Consider the following 12,435-nt stretch of genomic DNA (forward strand, 5'->3'; position numbering starts at 1 on the left):
TTGGGGGCTTTCAGAAAACAAAATTAAAGGTATCAAAGATTATAAACTGTGATTTACAAAAATATGTCTTTTTGTAGTGAAATTAGGTCCCGATATTACAAAACTAAGTATTCTTGATTTATAATTTTAAAAACTAAAAAAAATCTGATACATTCTGGTCTGAAGATTTATAGAATTTTGAACAGCAAATTCTGTTTTGAGCCCTTTCACCATAATATTACTACAATGGCCACATGCAATGGGAGGCATTAAAAAGGTTGTTTTAATTAAGCACTAACTTCATGCTTCTGATATATTACTATTTATGAAAATGGGTGCAGAAGAACTACAAGCAACATATCGACCAGGTCAAGTACAAGTCTGTGACGGACACCCCTGAGATTGTCTTAGCCAAGAAAAATGCTCGGCTTGTCAGCAACGTGAGTAAACACTAAGCAGGGACTGATAATGAGCACTTTTATTCATTTTTCAAGTGCCATGCATGATAACTAAATTCACTTTGGAGTTGTGTGAACACATAATTCACCTCCACACCCCCCCCCCCCCCCCCATCCAGTTAAATTATAAAGCAGGCTATGAGAAGACGAAGCACCAGTACACTTTATCTCAGGATCTGCCCCAAATCCAGCAGGCCAAAGCCAACGCAGCTTTGTGCAGTGATGTAAGTTTGCACTGTTCCCAGTTTTGCAAACAAAAGCCTGTGTTAACACACTGGTTTGCATGCAGAGTTTTATGCAAAGTCCCCACTGTCTCTTCTTCGTTTCAAGTTAATGTCGTTAAATTCTAGATTAAATACAAAGAAGAGTGGGAGAAGACCAAGTCCAAAGCTTGTGAAACCGGTCTGGACGACTTGAGCGTGAGAGCTGCCAAAGCTTCGAGAGACCTAGCCAGTGACGTAAGTGAAAGGAATGAAAAGAACGAAAAGAGAGAGATGGTGAAAAAAGATGATGTTCTGAGGAAGAAAAATAAAAACCCAAGTGGTATTAATCCAGTGAAATATCCTTTGATTTAAATGAGCTGACCATCTATTTTTAGCTGAAATACAAAGAGTCCTACTTGAAGAACAAAGAAAAGGCGATCGGGGTCAACGTGAGCGACTCCAAGACGCTGCACTCTCTTCAAGTGGCCAAGATGAGCAGTGACGTAAGAGAAATTACCTCAAGGTTCAGAATACATATAGTAAATAAATAGTTTAAATACATATGTGTGTAGTTAACAGGGCAAGGTCTGTTAATGTGAGTGTTAAATTTAGTTTTAGAGCAAAGTTGTCCAAAGAATACTTCCGATTTTTACCAAACAAGTAATGAAATTGAATAAAGTTTTTGACATATGTTTGAATAATTTCATGGTCTTAGTGGTGCAGACATGTCCACAGCAAATTCCTGATCACCTCCATGGTTAAATTTAAATTAGAATAAGGAGGAGAAACTAGTTAATTAGTGAGAAGGCTTGGAAATGTGTTTGGAGATCACAAACATAGGAAGGAGCTAAACCAATTTAAAATGAAATAGTAAACAATAAATGGGTGCGATGACAGACAGAGAGCTAATAAAGATATTTTAAGTCCAATAAATTTCCCAAGAAAAGGGTTTAAATATCCGGCGAAAGTTACATAAGATGTTTGTTAACTGTGAAAAAAAAACCAACAACATATACTTTTGTGGTTAAACCGCAGTTTTTTTAAGAGATATTTACTCAATATTAGCTTAACTGTGCATTAAATTCTTGTCTTTAAAAACCACTGAAGTTATTTGTGGTATCCCCTTTCCACCTTTGAAAAGGAATGGTTAAATTAAATCAACAAGATCAAATATTAACGACATCTACACCTTTAATGGGGGCATGTAAAACTTTTGACTGGAGCTCTACATTGAGTGTGCGTCACATTGAACCATTTTATTGTCGTTGCCTCTTCAGATTGAGTACAGGAAAGGCTCGAAGGAGAGCCAGGCGCAGTTCAGCCTCCCCCTGGACATGATCAACCTGAGCCACGCCAAGAAGGCTCAGGCCCTCGCCAGTGACCTGGACTATCGCACCAAACTTCACGATTACACCATCCTGTCTGACGACATGAAGGTCCAGCAGGCTAAAAAGGCCTACTCCCTGCAGAGCGAGGTGAGATTCATCAGTGTATGACGCTAAAGAGATAAATGATTATTTTTTTTTAAACTGAGACATTGTTATTTTGCTGCAGAACCAGTATCGTTCAGACCTGAACTGGATGAAGGGCGTTGGCTGGGAGACTGAGGGATGTCTCAACATCGCCCAGGCCAAGAAAGCCGGAGAGCAACTCAGTGATGCACGTCTATTCAGGGCATTACGTTTTAAAAATGTCACACCGTTTTTCAGTGCCGGATTTCAGCTCCATACTCTGTTTTCACAGGTCAGATACCGTCAGAAGGCCGACAAAATGAGGTTCACTCAGGTGGCGGACGACCTCTCCATCAAACACGCCAAGAAGAGTCAGGAGCTGCAGAGCGACGTGAGTTCTCCTCCTTGATCTCTCGTATGTGTCTTTATTTAGGGCAGTGCTCTCAAACGCCAGCGTCCTGCAACTTTTGGATGTGTCTCTGCTTCTTGAGCTCATTAGCAGCGTTCTGCATAGCTGCTGACGTAGTTTAGCCGTTTGATTCAGGTGCGCAGGGCAAGTGATGCATCTAAAAGCTACAGGACCATAGAGGACTTGAGTCTGAGGCCACTGATGTGGAAAGTGTCTCTTCATTTATACGCGTCTTTTTTTGACTTTTCAGCTGGCGTACAGAGCGGACACAGAACAGATAATTCACCAGTACACCATGACGAAAGATGAACCGCTGTTCAGACAAGCTAAAGCAAACGCTGACATGCTGAGTGGGGTGAGTTGGATTTGGTTTTCTGACTTAGAAACAACAGGAGTTTGGTGGATTTCAACTCTACCTTTTTTTTCTTTTGCCCCCTTTTTGGCCATAAAAAGTTAGCTAACTACACATTTATTGCACCTAAAAGTTAAAATAATAATGGAAAAACTTGATGTGTATTCCAGAGAAGTTAAGATGCATGTTTGACATTAACATCCATAGTCACTTTGAGCTGAATATATAATAAATAAAATCTAATTAATATAATAAAGAACCCCCGCGACCCCATGAGGGATGAAGCGGGTCAGAAAATGGATGGATGGATAATATAATAAAGATAATCCTAGAAAAGAAAATAGGGATATAATTTTTTTGGGGAAACCAATAATAATACACAAACAGCATCAGATTTTGAAACTTGCACTGCAAAAATGGAACTAAAAATAAGGCAAATTTTCTTGAAATTAGTGTGTTTGTCCTTGATTTGAGCAAGTAAATAAAATGATCTGCCCATGGAATGAGTATTTTTACCCCTAAAATAAGATAATTAGATATTCTGCCCTTTAAATAAGATGATGGAGATGAGTTGTTCCTATTTTAAGTGCAAAAATCTCACTCCATTGGCAAATCATCTTATTTACCTGCTCAAATCAAGGACAAATACACTAATTTCAAGAAAATTTGACTTATTTTTTGTTTCGTTTTTGCAGTGTGAACAATTTTTCTCTTATAGTGAAACTCATAGATAGCCTCTTTCTTACATATGATTGATAATGCGCCATTTCTTTCTTTATTTTTTGTTTTATAGAAAGTGTACAAGAGCCAGTGGGAGAAGCAGAGGGAAAAGGGCTTTGAGCTTCGTTTGGACTCTCTGTCGATACTTACAGCAAAGGCAAAGCGAGACCTGGCCAGCGACGTGAGTGTTTTTTTTCATATTTGTTCAAACAACTCATATGTTTATGAGCTGTAACACTTGTGGCGCACAGGTGGTTAAAAAGGGCATCTTTTTAACGCGTCACAAACCGACTGAAAAACTCATTTCGACTCGTTGTTTTTCAGGTTAAGTACAAGCAAGAGTACGAGAAAAGCAAAGGCAAGGTGATTGGCATCAAGTCAGTCAGCGACGACTCTCAGATGGCTCACTCTGCTCTGGCCACCAGACTTCAGAGCGATCGCCACTACAGGAAGAACTACGAGGACACCAAGAACAAATACAGGCAAGGGCCCCAGATTAATCATGATATTCTAGTCAGACCTATACTGCAAAAAAGGAACTAAAAGTGAGTAAAATCTTCTTGAAATTAATGTATTTGTCCTTGATTTGAGCAGGTAAATAAGATTACCTGCTAATGGAATGAGTATTTTGACCCCTCAAATAAGATAATTAGATATACTGCACCTGAAATAAGATAATGGAGATGAGTTGTTCCTATTTTAACTGCTAGGACATCGGTCCTTTCATCCTGGAGATAGATGTTACATTTAATTGTAAAAAAAAAACCAGAACTAAAAATAAGTAATATTTTCTTAAAATGAGTGTATTTGTCCTCGATTTGAGCAGCAAAATAAGATGATTCGCCAATGGAATGAGATTTTTTCACTTAAAATAGGAACAACTCATCTCTATCATCGTATTTAAGGTGCAGGATGTCTAATTATCTTATTTTACCTGCTCAAATCAAGGACAAGTACACAAACTTTAAGAACATTTTACTTATTTTTAGTTCAGTTTTTGCAGTGTAAGTGCCTGTAAAGGTTCAGGGTCTGTCTCTACACCCGGATTTTGGGCCTGAACAGTTGTAAATATTGCAATTAGCATATAATTGTAATATAGGCAGATTTCTCTGTCCAGGACATCATGACCCTCTATAACGAGCTCTTCCTAATCCTCATTATGAATGTCCCACTTCCTCCAGTCACAGAGATGTGTTATTTTAGACGGGCAGCTGTGGGTCAGCACCCTGATGTACGGTCCAAAGCGAGATAAAAATGCTGAATTCATCCTTTTTTCAATGCTAAAGACCTCAAGAGAGCTAAATCGATGTAATAGGGACCAAAACACTTTCTAAACTCAAACTTTTCTGCAGCGTGTCTCTGGATATGCTGAACATCAGCCATGCCCAGAAGGCCCAGGACCTCGCCACGGATACTAAATACAGGACGTTCCTCCATGAATACACCACTCTGCCGACAGACATGAATGTGGCCTGGGCTAAGAAGGCCTACGAGTTACAGAGCGACGTAAGTATCCTCCGACAAGACTCGTATGGCGTTCTTTTAAAATTGCAATATTTGCCTGATTGTTTTTTTTGTGTTTTTTTTTTACATCTGTGTTTAGAAACAGTACAGATCAGATCTAAACTGGATGAAGGGTGTCGGCTGGGAGGCCTCAAAGTCTCTGGATATTCAGCAGGCGAAGAAAGCTTCGGATCTCTTCAGTGAGGTAATCTCAGACCCGTTTAGCTCTGCTGTTAACAAAACGGGATCTCTGTGAGCACAAAGTGTCACGAGAAAGACGGAAAACAAACGTCCACAGGCCAAAAACCAAAAAACTACAACTTGATAACCCGACGCTTCGTGTTGTTTTTTCCTCTTTACCCTCTCATGTGTGAAAAAGGTTCCTCCTGAACCTTTAAACTAAAGGGGGGAAAAAACATACTTTTCATCATCTGTAGATCTTTATGTCCAGCTTACTAACATTTATCTTCATATACATACAGTATATTTGGCCACAGCTTTCTATAAGTATTGATCCTTTTTGGTTATTTATCTTTAGAAATAACATTTATAGAGTAAACTTGAGACAGTGTACTCCATTCCTAACTTTGTCACAGTGGGAAAACTTATTTAAAGGATAACTTTAGTCACCACACCATGCAATGACCCCCAGTTTTATGCACAATTATAGGAGAAAAAAATGGCTTGTTTTTAACAGACAGCTTCATTTATGAGAATCAAACTGCAACACTGCCCATGTGTGTCTGCATTTTCTTTTTCAAATAGATTTTTTGGGACCATGTATGATTGTGATGGTTGAGCGCCCCCTACTGGGCGTATAAAATGTGTGCCCTGCCTATTTTTTCTGGCCTCTTCTGTCCAAATGGACGGAGAGTTTTCTCTCTGGTGTTCATCAACATTGTCGGCAAATTTTCGTTCCTGCAGAAAAAGTATCGTCAGGACGTGAGCTCTCTGAAGTTCACCAGCGTTGAAGACACTCCAGAGATGATCCAGGCCAAACTCAGCAACAAACTGGCTGTTGATGTAAGTTCAGCCACAATAAGTGGGACCGTTTTTAGGTCATCGCTGTTGTAAAAAGATATTTACATACGCTGCATAAAAAAACAACAACAACAGACACACGGGACCATATCTTCTATCTAAACCTAAATCAGGCTAAACTCTTTTAGTTTCAGCTCAATTACTCCTGACTTGAGCTTTTGCTCCAGTATTTCCACAAGGTCTTCTTTTCTCATAAGGCCACATCTGCTCAATAATCAAAAGAAGGTGCCTCCTTTTGGCACCGTCAATAAAGTCTATCTGATCTTATCTTAATGTCAGGCCCTCCTGCAACAAAATAGCCCCCACATCATGATGCTGCCACCCCTGTACTTCACAAACTTGCAAGTTTTCCCCTTATTCACCTCCAAATCCAACAATCGAAATGATAATCAAATAATTTAGCTTTACCTATGACAAATTAGGATCTTTTATTTACATCCCCTTCTTCATTGAGTGGCCTTCCAGCCCATGTCGGTACAGCACTTGTTTCACTTTGGATAATAACTCTCCTGACAGCTTGAACCTGCATCTTCACAAGGATTTTAGCTTTTTTTATTTTTTTTCTGGGTTGGTGACGCACATTTGCGTGTTTGAGGTCTTGCTTGAAGTGTCAAATGTTTATTTTTTTTTCTCCAGCAGGTGCTAAACATTTGTTGAGATGGATGTCACGCTAAGACCCTGCCTCTTGTGACCTTGGTCGCTTTATTTTATAGATGCACCACTTAAGTTCGCCGAAATCTAGAAACCTTTTTTTCCCCCCCTGCGGTAACAACTGTGGTTCTGTTTGGCAGCGTCTGTACAGGGAGAAGGGAGAAAACATGAAGCACAACTACACGGTCAGCGGAGAGCTGCCTGAGTTGGTGCAGGCAAAGATCAATGCCAGAAACATCAGTGAGGTAAAGTTTTCTTTAACCTCTCCCAGAGCTGATCGCTCTGACTATTTCACCTCCATGAGCGGATTTCTCATGACGCCTTTGCATCTTCAGAGTCAGTACAAGGAGTCGTGGACAAAGCTACGCGACGGGGGCTACAAGCTGCGCCTGGATGCAATTCCTTTCCAGTCCGCCAAAGCCTCCGCAGACATCCTCAGTGACGTGAGACCCGGTTTAATCGCACAGAGCAAAGTTTTCCTGCGACAGGTGGAGACGATATGTTCGGCTTAAATTGGGCCTTGATGCTTCATTTCAGGTAAAGTACAGGGGAGAATTTGAGAAGACCAAAGGGAAGATGATTGGACTGAAGGGGCTGCAGGATGACCTGAACATCGCGCATTCAGTTCACGCCAGCCAGCTACAAAGTGATGTGAGTGCCGCTGCGCTTTGCTTTATCCTAAAAAAAAAAAAAAAGCAATTGCATTTCTAAATTTTGTTTCTGCGTCCTGGTGTGAATTTAGATAAAGTATAAGAAGGACTCAGCCAAGCAGCTCTCCAAATTCCACCTGCCCATGGATATGATTGAGGTCGCTCACGCCAAAAAGGCCCAGTCTCTGGTCAGCGACCACGACTACCGGCTCTCCTTGCACCACTACACCTCGCTGCCCGACGACATGAAGACGCAGGCGGCCAAGAGAGCGTACGGCCTGCAGAGTGAGGTGAGAGTCACTTTAGATCCTGTTAAATATGGCTGCAGCACAGAGAAAACTTATTTGTTCCTTTGGGATCTACAGCTTCAGTCAGACGTCTGCGTGCACCATTCATGGGCCTTAACTTTGGGCTTTTAATGGTGCATTTGTCGTGCTTTTTCTCTGATCCATACATAATGTGCCCCCACTAATATTTTTCTGATTACTTCTTAGCAAGTTGCAAATAAACCAAATGTTTTTTTTTTGTAGCCACCAATAAACCTCTTGTCATAATTCTGGCTGGACACCTCGTCTTTACCAGAAATGATAGAATCACTTGTTTTCTGACAAGGACCCTTTTTTTCCCCCCGTAACTACACTGCAAAAACTGAACAAAAAATAAGTAACATTTTATTGAAATGAATGTATTTGTCCTTGATTTGAGCAGGTAAATACGATGATTTGCCAATGGAATAAGATGTATGCACTTAAAATAGGAATAACTCATCTCCATAATTTTATTTCAAGTGCAGTATATCTAATTATCTTATTTTAGGGGTAAAAAATATCCATTCCATTGGCAGATAATCTTATTTACCTGTTCAAATCAAGGACAAATACACACATTTTAAGAAAACTTTACTTCTTTTTGATGCGTTTTTGCAGTGTAGTTAAGTTATGTGTTGGGTATTTAAGTATTGAGGGTCAGCGCTCTTCATTATTCCACTCACAAACCCCTAAGCATGTCGCTACCTCCATCGTGCTTACCAGCAGTTCAGCGTTCTTAGATCTGAAAGCCTCACCTTGACTCCTTTAAACTCTCCTACTGTTGCTCACTGCAACTAAACTAAAAATAAGTGAAATTTTCTTAAAATGTGTGTATTTGTCCTTGATTTAAGCAGGTAAATAAGATGATCTGCCAATGGAATAAGATTGTTTTTACTTAAGATAGGAGCAATCCATCTTCATCATCTTATTTCAAGTGCAGCATATCTAATTGTCCTATTTTAGGGGTGAAAATATCCATTCCATTGGCAGATGATCTTATTTAACTGCTCATATCCAGGACAAAAACACTAATTTTAAGAACATTTTACTTATTTTTTATATTCGTTTTGCAGCCAAACAGCTCCAGGCTTTGCACTGCAAAAACAGAACTAAAAGTAAGTGAAATTTTCTTGAAATCATTGTATTTTTCTTTGATTAGAGCAGGTAAATAAGACTATTTGCCAATGGAATAAGATTTTTGCACTTAAAATCGGAACAATTGATCTCTATCGTCTTATTTCAAGTGCAGGGTGTCTAATTATGTTAATTTAGAGATGGATTGTTCCTGATTTAAATGCAAAAATCTCATTCTATTGGCAAATAGTCTTATCTACCTGCTCAAATCAAGGAAAATACACTAATTTCAAGACATTTTTACCTATTCTTAGTACCCTTTTTGCAGTGTGTCTCGTCTCACCATAAAAACGTTCTCTAGAATCGGCTAATCCACGTACGCTGATTTTGGAGCCTGGCTTTGTTTCTTCACCAGGACTTTCTCAGTCCGTGGCAAAATTGATGCCGCTGTTCCAGCAGCTTCACGTCGTATTAAACAAGTTTATTTCTATTTTATTTAACCACCATTTATATGGGGATAGGGCAGGGCAATATATTGAGATTTGAAAAGAGATATAAAATAAGACTATATTGTTTATATCGAGATGGTCTATGTTGCGTTAGAATTAGACTTTTATGTATTCCAGGAGTTTATTTTTCAGCAGTTTCTCACATTTATCTACAGCTGTTTGTAAAAAAAGAAAGTGCCTGTGAGATATTTTGGATAAAGCCTTTTATTCAGAGATGCTTTTTTATCATTTCTTTATGAAAATAAACACATATCGAGATAAACATATATCATCATTCAGCCTAAACAAGTTGAGATATTCTTTTTGGTCCATATTGTCCGGCCCTAACCGGTATTCTCATTGAGATCCAAGATCTCATTTTCAATAGAGACATGTTTGATAAAAACAAAAAACAGTACTGTTCTAGAGTAACAATACAAGTAATTCAAACATTCAACTCAGTTAAATGAGCAAATAAATATGATTTAAAACAAGAGCAAGTTGCATATGAAGTGGGGTGTTATGTGTATATTAAGGCTATATTTAATTGTCATAAATTGTGCAGATTATACAAAATCTACTATAAATTTAAAATGTGCTGGCAATTCTTAAAATGCATTATTAAAAGCCTCAAATTGATCTGAGATTCATGTCCCTGATGGGTTTATGCAAACAGGTCCAGTCAGACGGAGCTGTTTTCTTCACAGAAAGCCCATTATGGAAAATGTATTTTCTTACATGTGAAAATATATTTGACAGCTATTACACATGTAAAAGTTTTTCCTCAGCATGGAAAATGAACAAAAATAGCAAAATCAGTCATTTTTCGGGAACGGATCTTTATTTTGTTACGTCCACAGAGACTGTATCGGTCTGACCTGAACTACTTGCGAGGTGCAGCCTGGATTGCCACAGGAGCGCTGCAGATTGAAGAGTCCAAGAGAGCCACAGACCTCATCAGTGATGTGAGATTCCCTCTTTGGTTCATTTATATCCATTCTCTTCTCGTCATTTTTATCATAATGCTGTGAAAAAAAATTATTTTGCCCCTGATAGATTTTTTTTTTAATGTTTTTCCTTTTGTATTTTGTCAGATATATGAAATCAAAATTAATTTCATATATCTGACAAAGATAACCCGATGAAATAAAAAATAAATAAATAAAACACCTGCCCCTGGCCACACCCAGACCTGATTACTGCCTAACCAGCAAAATCAAGAAATCACCTAAATAGAACCCGTCTGACAACAGGAAGTAGGCTGTTAGATCACAAAATGCTAATCTGACATTAATGAGTCTAAAAAGGTTTGCAAAGACATTTCTAAGGCTTTTGTGGCCACAGTGAGAGAAGTAACTTAGACTTAGACAACTTTATTTGTCATTTTGTATGCACAGAGTGCGTACAGAAGGAAATTTCGTTGCATACAGCTTGTAAATTGCAGTAAAATTAAATTACAGTATAAGGTGCAGCAGTGATTTAAAAGTAAACAATTTAAATGTAGACAATGCAGGAGAAGTGTGGCGATCTTTTTCTGCTCTCTCGCTACGCTGGAGGGTCCTGCAGCAGGACGCCATGCAGGCACCAAACCACATGGTGATGCAGCTAGTCAAGAAACACTCAATATAATATTTTATAAGGTACTCATGAGTGGGGTAAGGGCTCTAGCTCCTCTTAGTTTGCAGAAAAAAGAAGAGTGGCAGACGAGCCCTACTGGCCAGTGATGCTGTGTTGCTGGTTTAAGAGTTTACGTGAAAGAGGAACAGGTGAATGCAGATGTTTAGTTATGGCCAGTGTTGATGATTCAACAATAATTCTGCTAAAATGACTGGACAAAAACGCCTTCAAAGTGACATAAAAGACACACTGCCTGCAAAAAATCTGTTTTATTTCAGGCAAATAGGTTTTCCCAGCAGCGTCGGCTAGAAAACCTACATTTGAATCACATTCTTAAATGTTGAGTTTAAGAATGTGTTGATTTAGCAGGACTTTGAGCGATTCCATCAGGAATGTAATGAAACTACTCTTTCCTGTTATAGAAAAACTACCGACAGCAGCCGTACAAGTTCAGGCACACCTCGGTCGCCGACTCCCCAGATATGGTCCACGCCAAACTCAGTGGACTCGTCAGCAACGAAGTGAGCCAGCGAGCATATCCATTCACTTATGCATTGTCTTCTGTGGGTAACAAAAGATGTAAAATGCTAATTTTTTATTTATTTTTTGTCTTTTCCTCAGCGTCTCTACAAAGAAAAGGGCATAAATGACCAGCATAGCTACACGATTACAGCTGAGAGACCAGAGATTACACAAGCCAAGATAAATGCCGCCAACTTCAGCGAGGTACTGCTGCCAATTTCAGCCAATTAAGAAAACTTAATAGGCAAGAAGCTTTGGTTCCTATGTTAAGTGCAAAAATAAGATTTTTGCACTTAAAATAGGAATAACTCATCTCCATCATCTTATTTCAAGTGCAGTATGTCTAATTATCTTATTTTAGGGGTCAGAATACTCATTCCATTGGCAGATAATATCATTTTACCTACTCAAATCAATGATAAATACACTAACTTTAAGAACATTTTACTTAGTTTAAGATCCATTTTTGCAGTGTGCCAATTTCAGCCATCCGCTGAAAGAAAACTTAATACACTGCAAAAACAGAACTAGAAATAAGTCAAATGTTCTTAAAATTAGTGTATTTGTCCTTGATTTGAGCAGGTAAATAAGATGTTTTGCCAATGGAATAAGATTTTTGGACTTAAAACAGGAACAATTCATCTTCATCATCTTATTTCAAGTGCTTTATATCTAAATATCTTGTTTTAGGGGGAAGATTATTCATTCCATTGGCAGATAATGTTATTTACCTGCTCAAATCAAGCATAAATACGCTAAATTGAAGAATATTTTACTTATTTTTAGATCCGTTTTTGCAGTGTAGGCAAGACGCTTTGGTTATTTTCTGTCTACTGTTTTTTTTTTGTTTTGTTTTTTTTGCTGTAGGTGAAATACAGAGAGTCCTGGCATACTCTGCAGGCTCAGGGCTACAAGCTCACCATGCAGGACATCCCCTTCCAGGCTGCCAAGAGCTCCACAGGCATCGCCAGCGACGTAAGCTCTTATACCCCATTGCTTCGATTTCAAG

The 12,435-nt window shown here is 38.8% G+C and overlaps 1 protein-coding gene across 5 annotated transcripts in view; it reads left to right on the forward strand.

Moving 5' to 3' along the window:
• Positions 1 to 12,435, forward strand: part of LOC105919782 (nebulin-related anchoring protein) — a 29,801-nt gene that overhangs the window by 12,063 nt on the left and 5,303 nt on the right. For 4 of the 5 annotated variants that reach the window (XM_012855180.3, XM_021312085.2, XM_021312079.2 and 1 more), the window contains 21 exons: positions 321 to 419; positions 557 to 661; positions 788 to 895; positions 1,036 to 1,143; positions 1,918 to 2,115; positions 2,195 to 2,299; positions 2,384 to 2,482; positions 2,751 to 2,855; positions 3,646 to 3,753; positions 3,897 to 4,054; positions 4,925 to 5,078; positions 5,176 to 5,280; positions 6,000 to 6,098; positions 6,908 to 7,012; positions 7,103 to 7,210; positions 7,305 to 7,418; positions 7,510 to 7,707; positions 10,148 to 10,252; positions 11,327 to 11,425; positions 11,526 to 11,630; positions 12,294 to 12,401. In XM_012855180.3, the coding sequence (XP_012710634.2) occupies positions 321 to 419; positions 557 to 661; positions 788 to 895; positions 1,036 to 1,143; positions 1,918 to 2,115; positions 2,195 to 2,299; positions 2,384 to 2,482; positions 2,751 to 2,855; positions 3,646 to 3,753; positions 3,897 to 4,054; positions 4,925 to 5,078; positions 5,176 to 5,280; positions 6,000 to 6,098; positions 6,908 to 7,012; positions 7,103 to 7,210; positions 7,305 to 7,418; positions 7,510 to 7,707; positions 10,148 to 10,252; positions 11,327 to 11,425; positions 11,526 to 11,630; positions 12,294 to 12,401 (2,493 nt within the window). The remainder of the gene's footprint in view (positions 1 to 320; positions 420 to 556; positions 662 to 787; positions 896 to 1,035; positions 1,144 to 1,917; positions 2,116 to 2,194; positions 2,300 to 2,383; positions 2,483 to 2,750; positions 2,856 to 3,645; positions 3,754 to 3,896; positions 4,055 to 4,924; positions 5,079 to 5,175; positions 5,281 to 5,999; positions 6,099 to 6,907; positions 7,013 to 7,102; positions 7,211 to 7,304; positions 7,419 to 7,509; positions 7,708 to 10,147; positions 10,253 to 11,326; positions 11,426 to 11,525; positions 11,631 to 12,293; positions 12,402 to 12,435) is intronic. The other variant, XM_021312076.2, reaches the window with a different exon arrangement.

The sequence above is a fragment of the Fundulus heteroclitus genome, chromosome 10 (genome assembly GCF_011125445.2).
Source record: "Fundulus heteroclitus isolate FHET01 chromosome 10, MU-UCD_Fhet_4.1, whole genome shotgun sequence".
Lineage (NCBI taxonomy): Eukaryota > Metazoa > Chordata > Actinopteri > Cyprinodontiformes > Fundulidae > Fundulus > Fundulus heteroclitus.